Source organism: Convolutriloba macropyga, chromosome 4 (genome assembly GCF_964194025.1).
Source record: "Convolutriloba macropyga chromosome 4, txConMacr16.3, whole genome shotgun sequence".
Taxonomy (NCBI): Eukaryota; Metazoa; Xenacoelomorpha; order Acoela; family Convolutidae; genus Convolutriloba; species Convolutriloba macropyga.
Window position 1 is genome coordinate 56,202,106 of NC_134471.1, and position 20,851 is coordinate 56,222,956.

At 38.3% G+C, this 20,851-nt stretch overlaps 2 protein-coding genes across 2 annotated transcripts in view; one reads left to right on the plus strand and one right to left on the minus strand.

Moving 5' to 3' along the window:
- The window catches only part of LOC142338534 (thiol S-methyltransferase TMT1B-like), a 32,007-nt gene extending 26,687 nt beyond the window's left edge, over positions 1-5,320 (minus strand). Inside the window, exons 1-2 of the mRNA XM_075388320.1 lie at positions 5,230-5,320; positions 1,646-1,846 (exon numbers count right to left, since the gene is read on the minus strand). Coding sequence (XP_075244435.1) covers positions 1,646-1,810 — 165 coding nt within the window. The 5' untranslated portion in view covers positions 1,811-1,846; positions 5,230-5,320. The remainder of the gene's footprint in view (positions 1-1,645; positions 1,847-5,229) is intronic.
- Positions 1-20,851, plus strand: part of LOC142338539 (40-kDa huntingtin-associated protein-like) — a 238,221-nt gene that overhangs the window by 69,597 nt on the left and 147,773 nt on the right. The window lies entirely within an intron of this gene.

A 20,851-nucleotide genomic window follows, 5' to 3' on the forward strand; every position in this document is an offset into this window, starting at 1 on the left:
ACTTAGACCATTTTACCCCCCTTGGCAGCTCAACTCTTACCTCAATTTACCCCCCCCCCCAATATTACATTGTTTTAGCCCCAATACTTGAATACAGCCAGTTTTGAACCCACAACCTCTGCACCCTCAGCTGGTTCTCCTTAACCTCCAGACCATCAATGCTTGTCCAACTCTCGATGGTCTATATAAATGAATAAAATTTGTTAGAATTGCCCCCTCTCAAGACATTAACCTGTCACTCTTACATCGATTTACCCCTCTGAACAAATAAACCCAACTCCTTCACCACTTTACCCCCCTTGGCAGCTCAACTCTTAATTCAATTGATCCCCTCTGAACAAATACCCTCTCACTCTTACACAAATTCACCCCCCCTGGCAGGCCAAACTTTACATCAATTTACCCCCTCTGAACAAATTACCACCTCACTCTTACGCCATCTTATCCCGTTTGGCAGCTCCACTCTTACATCATCTTACCCCCTCTTAGCAAACTAGCCCCACTTTTACACCAATTTACACCCCTTGGCAGCCCAATTCTTACATAAATTCACCCCTCTGAATAAATTACCCCCTCAATCACGCCATTTTGTCCCATTCGGCAGCTCAACCCTTACCTAATTTTACCCCCTCTGAACAAAATACCCCCCACTCTTACAGCAATTTACCCCCCTTGGCAGCCCCAATCTTACATCATTTTACACCCTCTGAACAAACAACCCCCCCGCACTATTACACCACTTGACCCCCTTGTCAGCTCAACTCTTACCCCATTTAACCCCCTCTGAACAAATACCCCCTCACTCTTACCCCATTTTATCTCCTTTGGCAGCTCAACTGTTACATCAATTTACCCCCTCTGAACAAACTACCCCCCACTCTTACACTTCTTTGACCCCCTTGGCAGCTCAACTCTTACTTCTTTTTACCCCCTCTGAACAAATACCCCCTAACTCTTACACCATATTACCCCCTTGGCAGCTCAACTCTTAATTCAAATTATCCCCTCAATCTTTCAACATTTTAACCCCCTTGGCAGCCCAACCCTTAAATCATTTTACCCCTCTGAACAAATAACCCCTTACTCTTACGCCATTTTACTCCCCTTGCAGCCAACTCTTACATCGTTTGACACCCTCTTAAGAAATTACCCCCTCACTCTTAAACCATTTTGCATTTTTCCTCCCCTTGCAGCCCACTCATACATGGCAATTTCCTTCAGGGGTGCTAATTCCTCAAAGTCCTCCCATTGCAGCCCATTGCAGCCAATCTTACATGGCAAGTTTAGTCAGGAGCGTAATTCCTCAAAAGTCCTCCGATTGCAGTCCAACTCTTACATCATTTTACCCCCTCTGAACAATATACCCCCACACTCTTACATCAATCCCCCCTAGACAAATTACCCCCCACTCTTACAACAAAATGGGCGGATTTTAGGGAGGACATTTGACCCGGGTATTGATTTGGCGTTCGGTGCCGTATTGCAAAACTGATGCACAGTATATTCTCTAGATTTACTGCACAAGGTAGAATGCGTTTCATTTTGAAGGAAAGCAAATCTATTGCTGGATTGATCAAAATTTGCCTTTGGAATGCTTATGGCGTATTTAAAAATGTAAGAAGTGAGCAATTCTCAGATTTCAAACCTGAATTCCGCGCATAGCATTGAACTCGAAGACCTTCTGTATTTCTGGAAATACGAGGAAGTAGAAAGAAGCAGATCCAACAGCTGCATAGAAGGCAGTCTCGCTATCCAAGTTGTTCACGCAATTTAGTACCATATCAGGAAATGTCTTTGTCAGAAAATTCATGTCGATACGGAACACTGTGCGTTATTGTGAGCTGATCTAAATGTTCCAAAGAGTCAATAATAGTTAAGTGTTGTTTTGAAGTGAGCAACAGGAAATTTCTAACAAATCTAACTTTTTGAACATTTTCTAATTGCTTGTGATTTCTCGGTGACTATACACGCTAAAACTATACTATACTATACGCGTATCATCCACCTGTACTGAGCCCCCAGAGTAGATCAGAGTTCCTCCAGAGTAAGAGAATGGTCAACTCTGAGCTTAGGCTTGGCTGAGTTTTTAGGTCTTCTCTGTGGCTAGTCTTCACAGAGTTGAGCCCAGAGTAGGTCTACACTGCGGTTGCTCTTGACAGCGTTGACCGCAGAGTAGATGTTTATTACAGCTAATGATTCCTAATAACCCCGCTAGGATTCGTGATTATCGTTCTTAATACAAACTTTGTTATTTACCAGATAGGAAACGTGATATCAATTGCATTTCCCAAAATTCGTAATAAGAAAACTTACAATTACTTCTCGTTCCCGAGTAAGCCTGCTCTGAGCCAGCTCTGTCAATAGTTGCCTCATAGTAGGCCTGCTGTGTCAAGAATAGCCCAGAATAGGGCTACTCTGGGATCCCTAATGTCAAGGGTAACCGCATACATTTACTCTGGAGAAACTCTGTCAATCGTAAAAAGTGACCTGATCAGACTCTGATCAGCTCTTGAGAGTTTCCCTAAATTTGCTCTGTTCCAGTTCTGATCTCCTCTGGAGGTAAGCTACGGGCAAGTGAAGATCTCGTTCAAAATGAACCTTGATCAGATGAAAGGGGAACACAAGTTAGTCAAATCCCTAAAGTTACCTGTAGACTTTGTTTCGGTCAAAAAAGTAGCCACAATCTTGACCTTATTAAAAGTGACATTTAATCACCTTACGCCGAGTTCAGTTTCTTGTCACGTGTTTGACTTGTTCATCAATGATAGAGTAACCGATTCAAACAATTGACAAAATTGTTGAAAAAATTTTTAGAGCTTTTCGTATGATCTCCTTTTTTGTATCAAATGCTGAAAATTCAAAAAGAGATCAAGAAAAGTATAAAGTACAAGTTTCCGAAGGAGTCAAAACGGCGTAGTAAAGAAACATATCATGTAACCGTTTCCAACTTAATTTTTACCACTCAAAAAATTTCAAGATCACGCAAAAAAAATTCTTAAAAAACAGGCATCCAAAAATTTGGGAAAAAATTCCAAAAAGTGCAGTTGATTTTATATAACAATTTCAGTCAATTGGAAAATTTCTCGGCTTTCAAAACTTCAAAAATTCTGGATAACTTTTTGCAATATGCGTCAACAGCAGATGGTCTATCAGTGGAAGACATAATTTTTTTGTCAATTGAAAACATTAAAAGCACAAAAATGTCCGAAAGAGCTCAGTTGTGGTAATGGGCATACTTAGAAAATAACGAAATATACACATATTTCAGATTTCTATTCAAAAGTTTTAAAGGTTTTACAGCTTTATAATTTCAAAGATTGGAAAGAACTACCAAGTGAAATAAAAATCACACAAGAAAAAAATCCCGAAATAATTTAGAATTTTTTTTCTGCTGAGTGCTTAGCACGAACCTTGGTTTTTGGAACGTTACTTGTTCAAATTATCGTAACTTTTAATTTGGAAAAATAAATTAGACATTTATTAGAATTTTTTCATAGTTCAAAGTTGAGTAGAAAATTTCCACTAACGCAGTTTAATTTTCTCGAATGGAAACAAACAGATCCCCAGAAGCCAATTAGGTTGTAGAGGTAATTTTTTTACGTGGCCAACAACTGTTTCCAAAAAAGTTAAAGCGTACTTAGCCAAAAATTTGTTTTAATAATTGTTTTTTCAACGTCTACTGTTTGTGCAAAACAACATCACAAATAGAAAGCGCCGAAAATACCTCGTTTGTCTCGGTAGTTGTTGGTACGAATTTACTACGCGGCTGTATCAACCCGATAACTAAATTAGCAGCAGTGAATGTGCGTTATTGATGACAGAGCAGGGTTAGGTTACGGAATCAGTTGAAAAGTTTCTATTGATTCTTTTAGCACTAAACTTTTTAATCTAAATCTGAGAAAGCGTGTGCTAGGGTGTCAATTACACTTTTTATTGAGTAAAGTAGGCCGAAAATGGATTTTTTTTCTTAATTTTTTACAACCATTTCTCAAGATCAGGATTATAATGGGGTGCAGACAAGAGCGATAGTAAGAAAATCCGTACGGGTTCGCTTCACTAGTTGAAAAATCTGTCAGTTTTCTTGATGCCTGTATTGGAAGAAACGCGGACAATCGTGATAAGATTTTTTCGATTTTTTTTCACTGTTGTCAACAATGTCACTGTTGCATTTGTTTACAGTAATTATTTTTGACGATGACTAACATGTGAAGTGAAATGAAGCCTCATTGGTTATTGAAAGCAGAAACTTCCCTTGAAGCACTGATTGCAGATCAAGAAGACACGTAGCAGTTTCTTAACTACCCAAATCAAAGCTCACAAAAACTAACTTTTCGGCTGCATTTTGACTCAATTAATTTATGAATAAAGTCGAGCAAATATGTATTAGACTAATTGGAGAATTTTGAGACGAATTATTGTCCAAAAACGGTTTACGAACTCCACGCTTATTTCGTTTCTGTTGTATGCGGTCCGTATGGTTTTTTATAATAAAAAACTAGTGACAAAATTTGAAATATGTGACGAGGTGTTGTCACTGCTAAAGGCCCGAGATGCGTCAAACTCAAAACGTATTACTGACAACGTAACGTGACTGTAAAAACGGGATCTTTTCCGCTAGCGCCCCCCCCCCCCCCCCCAGTCCTATATGGCCGAAACTTAGGCACCCCCCAAATATTATTGTTTTGCTCCCTTCTGCAAAGGTTACTTATGATCATGATTACGTACCTAGTACAATACATCAACAACCTCATTTGCAACATTTTTCAGGAAAATCAAAGTAGTAGACCCCTTTACAAAGCACGTAATTCCTAAAAACGCAATGAGAACAAGTTTTTGGTTGATGTTTACATTATACGCAGTTCGTTATTATTATGCACGTATTAATTTCGAACCACAGCTCTGTTAATATTTTCTAAATGCCCACTTACGCGTATTCACATGTAATAATTCAAATACATACAAAATGTTAAAACATATACAAATGGGGGGTGCCTAACTTACTGGGGGGGGGGGGGGGGGCGCTAGCGGAAAAGATCCTAAAAACGTTCTTTGGGAGAAAATGCAAATTTGCTCAATTCGAAATCAATAATAAAACACGTTAAGTTCGAAAATGAAGCGTAATATATATTTTTTATCCGAATAGCAAGGATAGAATTTTGGAAAAAACTCTAGGAAGTTAATTTTCGGATGACAGTTTTATAAATTGCTCGCACTAGTAAGTTTTCATACCTGATCTAACAAAAATAAATGACTGGTTCGTTATGAGCCTGCTTTGTAATACTACAGTTTTTGTAATTAAAGTGACTGTGAAGCGTATTCTCAACGTCTAACTTCGGAAATAGGCAGAACAAAAACCAGCCGAATGGCCGCTTAGCATAATATTTAATAATTTTATTTATTTGTTTCTTTCTGTTTGCAGGGTTGCAGCAATTTTTTTGCATGAACAGAACATTCACGCACTGACGTGTAACCCTAGTCGTGAGCGAAATTAAAAATTTCAAGAATCTTGCAAGTTGATTCAAAACTGCGCGTTTGTTGCAAGAATATTGCAAGATATCAATCCAGGCGGAAATCACGCACCAAATCTCTCGGCTACAACGCATACATCATTACTCGGTCTCTTAATTTTTCTATGAAAAACGGGACCTTTGCCGTTCGTGCCTCTTTAGGTGGTTATGGTTGCTTGCATAATACTGTGAGCAAGTGCCATACTTTTACATAGTGATTTATGTTTACATAGCGTCGCTGGGGGATGCATAAGGTCACGCCCCTGTGAAAATCGGACGGTTATCATGCAAGATCTTGCAAGATTCTTACGTCCGGATCTTGCATCTTGCAAGATAAACGTTGTTTGCAAGAATCTTGCAAGATCTTACAAGATAACCGTTGGAGTTCGTCTGGGGCGGGGGGATGGGATGCATAGTGTCAATAGGGTCGGGTCCCATTCCTCCCAAAAAATCCCAAAAATGATTTAAGATAAGGAGCGGAGGTAAAGTTATGAGTATGGAACTTTTCAGAATCTAGCCTGCAACGTTTACAAAAGAGATAGAAGATTTTTGAAGGGAGTTTTCCAAAAAAAATTCCTTCGATTACTCTTTACTTTCGTTTTTTTTGGGTAAAAATTGAGCAAAAAGAATTCTGCTAAACAGGCTTTCGGTCTAACCGCACTGTGGATCTACCTGTAGTCATGCAAAGTTAGATTGAAGACCCCCATACGTACAACAAAGCACAACAAAATTGGAACTTTTATTAGCTTGACTTAAACTACGCTCATTGGGGAATAACTGTATCAACTATCATACATGTTGGCACAAATTTTTGAACATTTTTCAGCCTGTGATTATCAAGACCATAAAAACCTCTCTCTTTATAGATTGTCACGTATGTAAAAAATAAACAGCAAATGTGGAGTATTTGCTTCTAAAAAGCAAAGCGGTTTTCTTTTTTAATTAAATTCTGATTTTTGCACACATCGTAGATAATTTGAGCATGGATATAGTATGGTTTGATCTGGTACATGACGATATAAAGAATGAGACAATAGAATTTTTGATATAGCCTCGGAGAAGACGAATCTCTAAGAACAAGTTTAAAACCAAACATTACGTAATAAAATTTTTGACACTCTGAGTAGTAAATGACCGCTTAGTTGTTTATTTTACTTCAATTTTTGATTGGTCAACTGAACAAAAGTTAAAAGCCTGACCGAACATGCTTTAATCGTGAACTCAAATTCTAGCAAATTGCTGATTTTTACGTGACAAACATGTTTAATTTGTCCTCTCATTACGTGGCCAATATCTGACAAATCGAGTATAGATAGTCGTTTTTGTCGGGTTATATCATGACCCATGGGTTAGGATTAGAGTTGTAAGCGTGTGAAGAAACCAGTGACACCAGGCTAATTTAGTACGAATTTCCTTAACAATTTGGTATGTACCCCCACTTTTTACAAAGCGCCATTGTGGAAACCTCGGAAAATTTTTTGTCAATCGTTTCCACGCCATTACTAGTTACTAGTTTCAACAACAGGACTAATATTTTTCTTCGTTACTTATTCCAACGACTACAGCGTCTACTTTCCGCAACCTCAACGTAACCCAATTCCAAACAAAATTTAATTGTCAGTAATATCTAGGCTTTGAAAACCCTTTACAAACTCTTTTGAGGCGTTATGAACACACTTTACATAGATACTCCTTCTTAATTACTCATTCTTACTTTTGTTTTGTCTAACTGTTTCAGGCCTAATTGGGTGGATTTTATGAGATTATAGGTGAATTAAAAAAACTCAAAAACATCAAAATAAGCGGAAAGATGCAAAATTCATCTTTGATGGAACTGTTAAAACAAACTTCAATTTTGCATTAAACTGGATAAACCTAGACCATTTATTCGCAAGGGATATTAATAAAAATTAGTGCAAATATCAGTTTTGTCAGTTTTGAACTATGGTTTCCCCATTTTCCAAACGCGACTTTTTAATGGAAAGAAAATTTTATGAAATTAATAAAATCTCAATTTAAACTATATCAGTTTGTTTTAAACGGGGTTCAAATAGACATTTTTCGAAAGGAAAAAGTCAATGAGTTATTGAAAATCTCAAACTAAAGTGTGACTTCGGTGAAAAAAAATTGTATGCAAATGTCTGTAGATTTTACTTATCTAACTAGCAATCTTCTTCGAAAGACAAGCTTGCAGGGGACTTTTGTGAATTTAAAAATATTTAAAATTTCAAAATATTTATATGCAAAAAAGTACAAATTGAAAATACAACCATTGAACTTGAAAATTGAACTTTTAAGTCTTAATCTCATACTAATTAGTGTCCCTTACTTTACACGCATACTTTTTGTATGTTGTCTGTATTGAGGACGCAGCGACATTTACTTTTGCACGCTTAAAAATGTCGAAAAGAGGGTCACCTTATCCGTGAAAACTCGTGGCGAAATGAAAGTCCTTCCCATGGTATAAATGACTTACTTTCACGTTTTTTGTAACAATTTTCAATTGTTATTTTATACCCTTTTGAACAAAAAAAAACAACAGATAGTCTAATCAAAGAAATATAAAAAATTTATAATAAAAGACTATCAACTCTGTACATAAATTCTAGCTTATCTTTGCTTTTAAACAAAACGAACTCGATAAGAACTCTCAATTAACGAAGAGTAACTAAAATATCCGTTTCTGCTCTAACGGTTGAGCTTAAAATAAACGCAGATCATAAAAACTTTGGTTTTTCGTAAAAAAAAAATTGGTTATTATTTTGCATGAACAATAAACTTTTGATGTTTTTTTTAACGCAAAACCTGCTGGTAAATCAAACAAACACAATAAAAAAGACTTAAAAAAGCCCACGCATACACAATAATGAAGACCTAAAGACCAATAACCGAGCTGTCATGTTATCAGATAACAAAAATGCTTCTTTTTGAACAGGACTGCAAAGCTACATCGGGCTTCTTCTGTGCCATATAATGAGATTTTTCCCCTCAAACGAAATTTGTACAAATTATTGCTGTGGACTTCTTTTGTGATTTTTCACTTGACTGATTTTTTGTCTCACCCTTTTGACTTTCTGTCCTCGGGACAAAATCGGGATGAGCAAGAACAACCCGGAGTGCATTAAATTCTCTTTGAGCCTTATGGAGCACTAGAGTTTAAGTATGCGATTCGCTGAAACAATTTAAAAGACATAACTTTCTGATATGAAGGACGATTCTTTGAGTTTGACCCGTCCCCCCTTCAAGCCCCCAACTTTCCCACATTCCTTCACCTACTCTACCTCATTCCACCCGTAACGCCGAACACTGGACCCCTACTCGCGCTCACCACCCCACGTCCTCTATGCTCCCCTATTCATGCTGAAACCACCCCTCCTCAATTACGCTAAAGCTAGCCTTCCCGAGCCGCACAGCTAGCTACCTACTGACGAAGCCAACTGCGCGTCTGTGGTATCAGAGCAATTGGTCAGACGTTTGTCATTTTTTGAACACTCTTATCAAAAGTTAAAGTTTCTGTTCGTTAGTGATGTCCGTGAAGGAGAGTTTGGATCTAAATTTTTCGAAAAAGGACTTAAACTTCGAAATAAATTTACCAATGATATTATGTGTATTATGTAAAACAACAACGGCAACAAATCTTTCACAACTATTAACTGGTTGAGAGTTTGCATTTTGTACGGGATGTAAGATCATTTTAATTTGAATAATTAGAAAATGAATAAATTTTAATTTAGATTCGTGTAAATCAATGCTTTAATCTTATGACCAAATAAGCTATTGTACCTTATACTACAGACTCTTGAAACGCACTTCAGAAAAATAGTTCTTTTCGCAATAACCTTCTTAAATAGGATTCATAAATTTTACTCACGATAACCAGTAATAGTCAAAAACTAGTTGTCGGGAACAACGTATGAACAGCCCAACTATCTTACAAAAGAGTCTGTACATGGAATTTATTGAAAGGCAGCAATCACGCGACAAACATTTGTTATTGAATAGGGGAGGGAGGGGTTAATTAGATCTTAGCATTTCCGAACGGTTTTGATTAATAATGTAATTCAGTTTTGTTTTGTTTTGCTTGATTTTGTTACTACAGTTTTTTTGGAAGTCAGCTGCTTCCGTCCAGTTTGATGAACATGATTGTTATAATGCCGGGCTTTTGTTAACGAGAAGTCACAGTGACTTTGACATCGCAGGCCCCATTTGCATGATTAAAAAGAAAGGATAAAACTGTCGGATTGCAGCGTATTGAATCATCCGTTAATTTAAACCAAGAAGTAAAATAAAAATTGACTGTAAAGATTTATAAGGGTAAAAATTTAAGCCGGTGATTCGTAAAAACGAGCCAACTAAATCAGTAACCGGAATAATCGGAATGCTACCCAAAACACCTCAATTGTCACAGAAATGCAAGAGGGGTGGGTCTTAGACCTGTGAGAAAATAAAATAATAAAAATTAGAAATGGGTTGTTGATAACGGACGATCAATGAAACATGAAGATAGGATAAATCCATCTGCTGGTTTGTAAACGACAATCCACAACGCAAGACAAGTAAAGGGTTGATCAGAAGCCGTGCATTTATGAGCCAGGGCAACGAAAAATGTTGTAATAAAGGATGAGCCAAGATAGGCTAAGCTAAGAAAATGAAAGACCTTTTGTATTGAAAGGCAAATTGTCGTCCCTAAATTTCCTGTCTTTAGAGAGACTGATCTTTGAATTTTATTCGGTGACAACTTTGCTCAGTTTCACAACGGGTCTAATGCGTTCTCTGAATGACGTTTTCAGTATAACTGATCGGACGACCCCGTCTGTGCCAGGGAAAACTTGAATGACTCTAGCCAAAGGCGAGAGGCCACGGGGGTGAAATCTTCTAGAATCCATACCAAGTCGTCAACCTGTAGAATAATCCACGTCTTATGCCATTTACATCGTACTTGTTGAGTTGATAAATACTCCCGTAGGAAAATATTACAAAAGTGAGTTGCAATTTGTTGTGATGAACGCCAGACGTTTGAAAGATTCATTCTTTACCTACCAATGAAGACTCAAGGAGAAAAGACAACGGATGAACGATCTAGGAGAAAATGATTTGGAGTCAGTGGTAAGGGATCATTTATATCAAATGCAACATTTGTCAGAGGACTGGAGTTCATGCTTGCCTCTATTTCACAAAAAACTCTACTCAGAATTTCATCAGTTAAAGTTCTCGAACCAATGACCTTGTAAAGTGATAGTTTCAAAGTTTGTACCAATCTCTGCCAAATTCCAACGAATGGGGAGCAGCTGGGGGATTAAACTTCCAACGGATCTCCACATTCATTAAGTGTAGCTTCGCATCAAACATTTTTGATTCCCTCAATTCTGCAATGCTAGATTTCAGAGCGTTGTTGGAACCAACAAATGACTTGCCACAACTTGGCACGACTTTGTTGGGTTTTCTTCTGCGGCTAATAAAACGCCTGATAAGTTGATTGTAGAATCTATGTGAGACCATTCGAGACTTCAAGATGTACTGCTCTAACAACAAGACAGGTGAAGAGCAAAATATATCGTCTAGATAACCTGCCATTGTTTTTAACAGGAAAAGGTCCGTCAAAATCGAGACCAGTTGTTTCAAAGACAAACCGATTTTTTTGGGTAATCTTTCCGCGTGTAATTCAACCACTTGGGGGGTGCTAACATCCTGCATTTTTCTACGAAATGGCAAACAGTGGCGTATAGTTTGTTTAACAACTGCTCTACAGCGATGTATCCAATAGTATTCCATGAGAGTGTTTAAAGTCTGCTCACGACAACAATGACAATTAATTTCGTGTGTGTGCAGTACCAGCAGCTTAACTGCAGCATTGTAACCATCAAGTATTATGGGATGACGAGTGATCATCAGAAGACTTGCTTTTGTCAAACGACCACGTGCTCTTAGGAGGTTTTTCTCGTCTAGGAAAGGTGATAGTGCTTTCAAGCGGCTAGCACTAGAAACCTCACATCTTGTTTTCAATATCATGTAATCTGGGTTAAAATCTTGACTCTGAATATTGTAAAAAAACGGTCAGAAAAGCTCTAGTGTAATGTGCTAACTTCATTTCCGAGTTGCTTTCCCTAAATTTTTCCGCAAAAAAGATACAGACTGCTTTTTCACGTGTTACTTTGTTCCATCTGCTAAATCTTATCGCGTCGACAATGTTTAATACAGTTGAGTTTACCGAAGAAAGCGAAACAACTTTTAATTGTTGAGCGTGAAAAATTTCTTGTTTTGGCCATTCAGATCTTTTTCGACTTAAGAATGACGGTCCTGAAATCCATCGAGATTTTGATGTCATTTGCTCAACACTATATCCTCGAATTCTGGGGTTAGCTGTGGATAGAACGTACTTCCAATCGAAAGTGGAGGAGACATCTAGAATTTTGGCTATTTGATTTGCAACAAATATTCTATGGCACGTTTCAGGTAATCTCAGGCAGTACAGGAGTGCTGTCAGACCAAAAAACACAATCTGAATACTCTATATCTTGTTCTTCGTTTATAAACTGGGCTACATGAGCTCCATATACAGCGGCTTGCAATTCCAGGTTGGGGATAGTCATCTTTTTTATTGGGGCTACACGACATTTGCCCATAACAAAATTAACGGAGAACGATCGATCCGAGCACACAATTCGCATGTAAGGGACGGTATATAGAGCGTATTCGGAAGCGTCAGTAAAGGTATGACGCTCAATCGAGCTAACGGTTTTGTCTAGGAAATAATTGCTAGAAATTTCGACGTCCTTCAATGACGAAATTTCTTCCCTTAACCTACTGAAATCCCAGATGTTATCTAGAAAAAGCAGTTTGTGCCATTTTGGACCATGGTTCCAGGCAGCTTGTTACACCTTTCGTAGTCAAATTGTTGGAGGCGCTTTGAGCACAAGGGGAATAAATAAAGACACTGGCAACTTGAGTAAAACTTTTTGAGTTCCGTTGACTGCAATCTGGATTTTTCGCAATTGTTTACTTTCAAGTACATAGCAATATCATGCTCATTCCATGGTAAACCAAGTACCTTTTGGTTCTAAAGGAGAGCAATCTCTGGATGCAATCTGATTTCAGATTCTAATGATCTTAGGAATTCAGGACTTCTTGAATTCCATTTGGCTATGTTAAAGCTTCCTGGAGAGAGAACATTTCTCATTCCTTGCATTATATTTTGAGCACCGTCGAGTGAATTTGTGGAAACATAGAGATCATCCAAGTAAATGCTGCGTTCTACATATTTGAGAGCCTCTGGGAACTGCTCTTCGTTGTCACGAGCAGTTTTTTGCAAAGCATATGAGGCAATACATTGTGAGTCTGTGGCACCAAAAATGTGACTGCTTTACTCGTAAATTTTAATACGGCCATCATTATTCCAATGAAAGCGTAGGATTTTTCTGTCTTCAGGAGCAACTTTAACATGCATTAACAATGGTTCAATATCAGCGGAAAGCGCTAATTTGTTATTAGCGTTTTCCTTGCTTTCCGAGGAAAGCGGAATCTCAAAATTACACAAGCAAGATTGCTCAGCAAATCTGGACCTTTCAGAAGATTAGAATTTAAGGACTGACCTTGAAGCACACTTGATGCATTAACGACACGACGTGTTTTTCCAGGTTTGTTCTCATTAGTCACGGGGCGATGAAGAAAGAACGAAGTTTTTTCGTCTGGTTGTTTTTATGTTTGAATAATATTTCTGACATAGTCGTTCTGAAAGTCTTTTTCAAGCGTTTCTTTGTATTTTTGGCTCAATTCTAGATTGTTTGAAAGTTTATTGTTGAGCTGATAAAGTTTTTTCTCCGCAAGCCATCTGTTATTTGGGAGATCGGCGTTCTCTTTCCAGAGAAGACCAAATTCATAATGACCATTGACGAGTTTTTTCTTAAACATCAAGTGCTCTTTTGTCAATTTTGGACATTGTTTTCTTGAATAATGCTATTCCCAAGGTTTTAATTTTTATCCAATCGGAGACCAGCATGAACATTTTGTTGTCCATATTAGGATGGCTGTTTAATTGAGTGAACAAAACTGGATTGCAATCATCTGGGAGTAAGTCCGTTTTCCCAGCACATGTCCACCCAAGTTGGGTATCAACTCCCCATGGTGCATTCCTGGGTCCTTTTATTATTTGTATTTAGTGTATCAGATCCATTTTGTCAATTCCGAGAATGATGGACACATTAGTCTCCCCTTATTCTGGGAAACATATGTGGTTGAGGTGTTCAAACGAATCATAGAGGCGATTCAGTTTCTTTGTATCAACGGGTGACATAATGAGATCCGGAACGGCAACAACGTCTATTTGTTCGAATAACTGTTTCCCTTGTAACGGTCTAATTTGAGGTTTTACTGGTGCAAAATTGATTTCATTTGTCATATGGTAGCCACTAATTGGCATTTTTCCAATGATGTTCGTGTTTAATTTCAGATTTGCTGCAGTGGACCTCAGCATCAAGCTCTGGCAACTACCATTGTCCAGATAAGCATAACTATCCAAAACCTTATCACCATTTTTTGAGTTGTACAGAAACAACAGCCACTTGTCCTGTTCCTTGTAAGTTAAAAATTTTCACATTAGGCATTTTTTGAACCTGACTTAGTAGCACCCAGTGCAATGATTTCCGGTAAAAAAAAAGAATTTTCCCGGTATTTTCGCAAAAAATTTCCCTGATTTCCCGGCTGAAAAATTACCAGAAATCCTACCGGGATTGACATTTAATGGTAACTTACGGTAAGTTCTGGACATCGTTACCGGGATTACCAGGAATTGTGTCGGGAAATTACCAGGAAATTCAATTCGGGCATCACTACCGCAAAATACCAGGACAACCAGTTGTTTTCCGGAAGTCACCAAGATAAGCGGGGAAGACTTTCAGGACATTAACAGGATACGCGGGGAAACCTGCCAGGAAATTACCAGGATAGGCGGGGAAATCTTTCGGGAAATTACCAAGATACGCGTGGAAACTTTCCAGGAAAATACCAGGATAAGCAGAGAGACCTTGCAGGAAATTATCAGGATAAGCGGGGAAATTTTCCAGAAAATTACCAGGATAAGCAGGTAATTCTTGCAGGAAATTACCACGATAAGCGGGAAACCTTCCAGGAATTTCCCGGATAGGCGGGAAAACGTGCCAGAAAATTACTAGGATACACAGGGAAACCTTTCAGGAAACTAACAGGATAAGCGTAACAGAACTTCGGTTCAAAATAGTTTATTAAATATTTGTAACAGTTAAAATAGTTTGTTAAATATTTGAGCACATTGATCAATTTCATTGCTAGAATTACAATACAACTGTACACTCCACAATACGATAGTACTGATCAATTGTATTTTAGTTCAAAGAAATTTATATCAAAGTTTCGTGAGTTTTCTTTCGGAGAATTGATGGAATCTCAGTCCTCCGTGCTGCAGCTCAAACACGTGGAGGCATCAAGTTGAAAAAAAATGGGACAAACTCCAGACACTTTCCACACTCCAGAAAAATAGGGTCTCGATAAATTTCGCCAATTTCTTTTCGACAGAGTGGACAGTTTGGCTAAACTTCTATGAATTCGTGCTGCTGGAAGATGCTTATGAGACACTCAAGATTTCATAGCTGAAACGCTACATGCACAAACAAATCACTTTTATGTAAAACAGCTACAAATTTTATTTTGTCCAAACAAAAGGGGCACTCTTCATTACTCCAGGTCATATCGACGTCTTTTCGATAATAAGGAAAAGCAAAATGATCTGAAAATTATATAGTTTTTATAAACTCACTATGCGAGGAACAGAATGAGGAAAAAGAAGAACTTTTCCAAAATTGCAGATGATCTGAAAGTTCGAAATCCCTTTATTTTCAACCTGGTTATCCTGCTGGTTTTCCTGGTGGGAAAAATTATCAGGAAAAGCGATTGCTTTTCCCAGCTAGAATTGTTCTCGAAAAACCTGGTTTTTTCTTGACGGGAAAACGACATTTCCTGGCAGGTAATAGCAATCTGTGTTTTTTCCTAGCAATCCTGGTAATTTCCTGACAGGAAATTGGAATTTTTACCAAGAAATATCAGGAATAGTAATTTTCCCGGTTTTCGCGCCAGGATTCCCCTGGAATCGTCGCACTGGCAAACTATCGTGCAATAGAATGTGGTGTTTCATACAGCAATTGTTATTACGGCAAAAGTTTCTGGAAGTGCGCTTTTCCACGTGATGGTTTCCAAAACAGTTTAAACATAATCTAAGTTTTTTTACGTGCTCTCTGCAAATGCTTGCTGGGAGAGCTGGGAAGTGGGAACACTTGTATAGGAATTGGCATTCTTCATTGCTTGATCAAAGTTTCACAGGGGGTTGCCTGCCTTCAACTGCCGAGTTCCTGCTACAGCTGTTTTTTGACTGTTTAAATGGATTATTTTTACATCAACTTGTATTTGATGTGTAGTTTTGTACACTCGGAGAAATTTTCCAAGACGATTGTGCGTGGCTTGAATGAAAAGTCTGGAGGCTAGAGATTAAATCTCGACATGTATCTGCAGAGATGGTTGCTGGAAGTCTTGATCTAACACAAACTTGTTCAACTAAAGACGGACGAGATTGTGCAATTTTGCTAGCGCCACATTCAGGTTTGTAGTTGAATAAAATTCATGAATGAATCTTAGTTGCTGAAAGCTATCCACCATTCTCAAAAGAAAAGAAGAGAAGTGTGTGTAGCTCTCTGGTTGGGATAAATTGGGTGATTTGAATCCGTTCAGTTTCTCAAGGAAAGCGTATACAATTCACTTTATATTTCCAAAGTGTTCTTGAAGACGATGAAGTGCTGAAGTGTATAAGTCACCGCTTCAACCATAGCCGTCGACCAGGGCTTTTGCTTCACCAGTTAATAGTGATTGTAGGTGAATCATCTTTTCAGATGGTGTCATTGGTGCTCTGTCAGCTCATTGGTCATTCCGTCCAGCTCATTGGATCACCATCAAAATGGTCCGCCTGCAACTTGAGTACAGATTTTTGAAAACAAGGAGACCTTTAGACATTGCGTATAGAAGCAAATGGCATCTGCGTAACTGATGTGTCAGGAACATTAGTAAAGCTTGACTGTGTTATTGGAAAAGAGTTATTTTGACCAAGTGAGTTGCTATCAGTTGAGTGAAAAGCCAAAAGAAAAGTTGAGAACGATTGCTGTGACGCGCAGCAGGGTGCAGCTGATATCTTAAAACTTGAGGTTAACGAAGTGTTGTTGACAGGTAGAGTTGTACGACCGGGTGCAGTATAAACTTATCTGACGAAACTGGATATCTCAGCAGGCGCTGAGGTATTGTTTTGAGTGTGACATCAGTCGAAAAATTTTCTTCAAAGACAAAAGAATGCAACGTTGTTGTGAATGTGACAAGGTGTTGTTATGTTTTCTATGTTCTCATTGGTGGAGTTCAAGGATAATCCATCAGATGAGGTTTGCTGATGAGGCGTCTTTATCTCTTTAACGTGTTTTTGGAATAGTGTCAGAGTCCGTTTTATGTCTATCTTTAAACGACTGTGTTCTCTGGACATACTATCTTGTTCATCAGGCTCCAGGTCACTGATTAGGTTAATGAAAACTGGTTCATTCTTCTGCTGCATTTCCCTAATTTCATTAACTATTTCCTCTAAAGTTTTAATAACTTACGAGGACTCTATAGCAGCGATAAGATAGTCAGTATGTAGTTTGATGTCATTTTCGATCATAATTTTAAACGTTTCCAAAGGTTTTTGTTTACTTGACTTGGTTGCAGTTGAGGTAACAATGGATTGTTGAGTTAACATTGTTCCATCTGGAGATTCGGATGAACTAGTACTTTTTTTGGGCATTGTATTGTTTGAGGTTGACCTCGTCTCAAGTCAGAGTTGTTCAGACAAACCGGGTCTTATCGCACGAACCTTCCAATACCTATCGACATCAATGCCTTACAAGTGTTAGAATCAACCGAAACCCACCAAATACCAATACCCACCAAGTTCCGGAAACTAGCAATACCTACCTAAAACCGGAAACTACCAATACCTACCAAAGGCCAATACCTACCAGATACCTTAACCTGCCAATACCTACCGAATGCCAGTAATTAACAAATAACGGAAACCTAAAACCCCTTAAGAACCAGAAAAAGGCGGGGGTTGGGGAAACGACCAACCAGAAGGGGGTCCTATGGGGTGGGTAAAACGCCGGAAGAACCGCAAAGAAGGCAGAAGGCGGGGGGGTGGTAGGGGAAGCGACCAACCAGAAGGGAGCTTTGGGGTGGGTACAACCCCATAAGAACCAGTAAGAAGGCGGGGGGTTGGGAAAACGACCAACCAGAATGGGGTACTAGGGTAGGGTAAAACCCCAGAAGAACCAAAAAAGCGGGGGTTTGGGGAAACGACCAACTAGAATGGGGTCCTCGGGGTGGGTAAAACCCCACAAGAACCGGTAAGAAGGCGGGGGGTTGGGAAAACGACCAACCAGAAAGGGGTCCTAGGGTAGGGTAAAACCCCAGAAGAACCAAAAAGGCGGGTGTTTGGGGAAACGACCAACTAGAATGGGGTCCTAGGGTAGGGTAAAATCCCAGAAGAACCGGAACGAAGGCAGGGGTAGGGGAAACGACCAACCAGAATGGGGTCCTTGGGGTGGGTAAAACCCCAGAAGAACCAAAAAGGCGGGGGTTTGGGGAAACGACCAACTAGAATGGGGTCCTCGGGGTGGGTAAAACCCCACAAGAACCGGTAAGAAGGCGGGGGGTTGGGAAAACGACCAACCAGAAAGGGGTCCTAGGGTAGGGTAAAACCCCAGAAGAACCAAAAAGGCGGGGGTTTGGGGAAACGACCAACTAGAATGGGGTCCTAGGGTAGGGTAAAATCCCAGAAGAACCGGAACGAAGGCAGGGGTAGGGGAAACGACCAACCAGAATGGGGTCCTTGGGGTGGGTAAAACCCCAGAAGAACCAAAAGGCGGGGGTTTGGGGAAACGACCAACTAGAATGGGGTCCTCGGGGTGGGTAAAACCCCAGAGGAACCAGAAAAAAGGCGGGGGTGGGGGTTGGGGAAACGACCAACCAGAAGCGGGTCCTAGGGTTGGGTAAAACCCCAGAATAACCGGAAAGAAGTAAACAGTGTTCAAAATCGAAATCTGTAATGTTGCAATCTTTATCTTCGTCTTTGTGTTTTGTGTAATTACCCCATAAATGTCAGAGTGTTTTGATACAAGTCTAGTTTCTAATCTTTAGATATTCTGAAAGATTGAAAAAATCGTCGTGCACATCGGTCTAGCTCATTAGGACATGTATTTTGTTTGAAAACAATACTTAACATTAGGTGTGGTTTCGAAATTGTTGGGTTGGGTGCCAAAAAAGTTGTTGAAAAAGGGAACGAGGGGGTTATTTAGATGTTATGGTTTTGGAACGGTTTTGACTAACAATATAATTCAGTTTTGTTTTGTTTTGCTTGATTTTGTTGCTACAATTTTTTTGAAACATCAACTACTTCCATCTAGTTTGATGATTATGATTGTTATAATGCCGGACTTCTGTCAACAATGAGAAACAGTGACCTTGACAACTTTAAATATTTTGCAAGTGCATAATTATCGCAAGTGCTAGAAATTTAATATAGCTTTCCACCAGTATTTAGTAGTCGGTTTTACGTTTGTTTTTACAAGTTTTGTGAAGCTTCACGACTGCTAAGCAGGAAACGTTAACGATAAAAAACCAGCTTCACAATGAAAAAATCACTTAACAAGCTGTGACATCCAAATAGCAATCCCATTATTCAACAGTTGTTACAAACATCCAATTGAAAGCTTCGAGTGCATCTCGAGTTCTCTAATTGTTCTGACCCCTCTTGAGGGGGGAGAACTATATACTCAACTGGGTTTTTTGTTCAGATAAGTTTGACTGGTCGACCTATTCATCGTAGAGAGTTTTGAGTAGTATCGTTAAAAAGCCTGTCCAGCGTAGATTTTGGAATTAAAAAGATTTTTGTTTTCTAGAGCGAGTTATCGTGGTTTAAGTTTTTGTAAATATTAGATCGATTTCCGTTTTTTTATTCATGTTTTCCCGAATTTTTGCATAAAATTTTGTCAATTTTGCAAAGAATTACAAAAATTGTTAATTAATGTACTGTTGATCTAAATTTTAAAGACATGAAAAATTTTTTTGGCTAGATATTTCGAAATTGAGCATTTTGATCAAAAATTGCCCAAAGTAAGCTTATTTAGTCGATTCTGATTAAATTTGCCGAAAGTGCACATCCAAAAACAAATAACACAATCTTTGTTAAATACGGACGGTTTATTGTTAAAAATTTGCGGTTTATTGCTAACCTTTCTCTATGATGATCAAAAAGGCCGTATTTGTTTTTGATCTATTAACTGACAATTTTTCTCCATCTATAACATTTGAAACAAATGAGAGTTTTTAATGGATAAACAGCAATAGCAGGGCCAGTTTTGGTCCTATCTTGGTCTGCTACAATCCAAAACTATTTCGGATTCTAATCAGAGGGTCTTTTTAAAATGTATCGATCTTTTTTATGTTAATTGAAGAAAGAACTATTCAAATCAAGGCTCAGAGTTGATGAGTCCAAATGGCTTTATAAGCAGATCCAATTTAATCTATTTAGTTTTTTTACTCGGAAGATTTTGGCCGATCTGACTTCTGAAAATATTTGATTTTTAATTAAACAATGGCTTTCTGAACTTTGCCATTATTTTTCTCTTAATTTGGTCAAACTGTAGCTGAGTGTCAGCAAATAAAGAATGCTTCTTCTTTCTCTTTTTTCTACTGAATTAAAACTTAACCTTCTCTGCGCTTCAAGTTATGACTTCCTGGCTTTGATAGTATTAGATTTCACAAGTTTTTTTTCACGTTTTTTCCTTGTTTTGTCACAATATCACTTTGTTGAAAGATTACATAGTACATTATTTGCAATTCAAAAAATGCACAATTGAATATATGAAAATCTTTAAAGGCATGGATTACGGTTGTAATGGCTTCGGCGCACCTTTCTCGAAGAATTTATTTGATTTTTTTACATTTGTCTTTAACTCTCATTTTTACTGTCTTTTTAGTGATATGAGTTTTGCCGGATTTTGAATGGTGTCACTGGCTCTCTGTGGAAAAAAAAATGAGCCGACATTCTGATTTGTGTAACTTGCTGATGGCTTTCATGGCTTTGAAAACAACTGTTCTAAAGAAAACATATTTAGCTTTGGTTCCTTGCCTATTTGTTACCTAATTTCGTTTAAAATGTTATATATGATATTTTGTTTGTCAGGGGAAGCTGCAAGTGTAAATAATTTAATGTCTTTATGGATTTCATTATGATTATACTGGCTTTT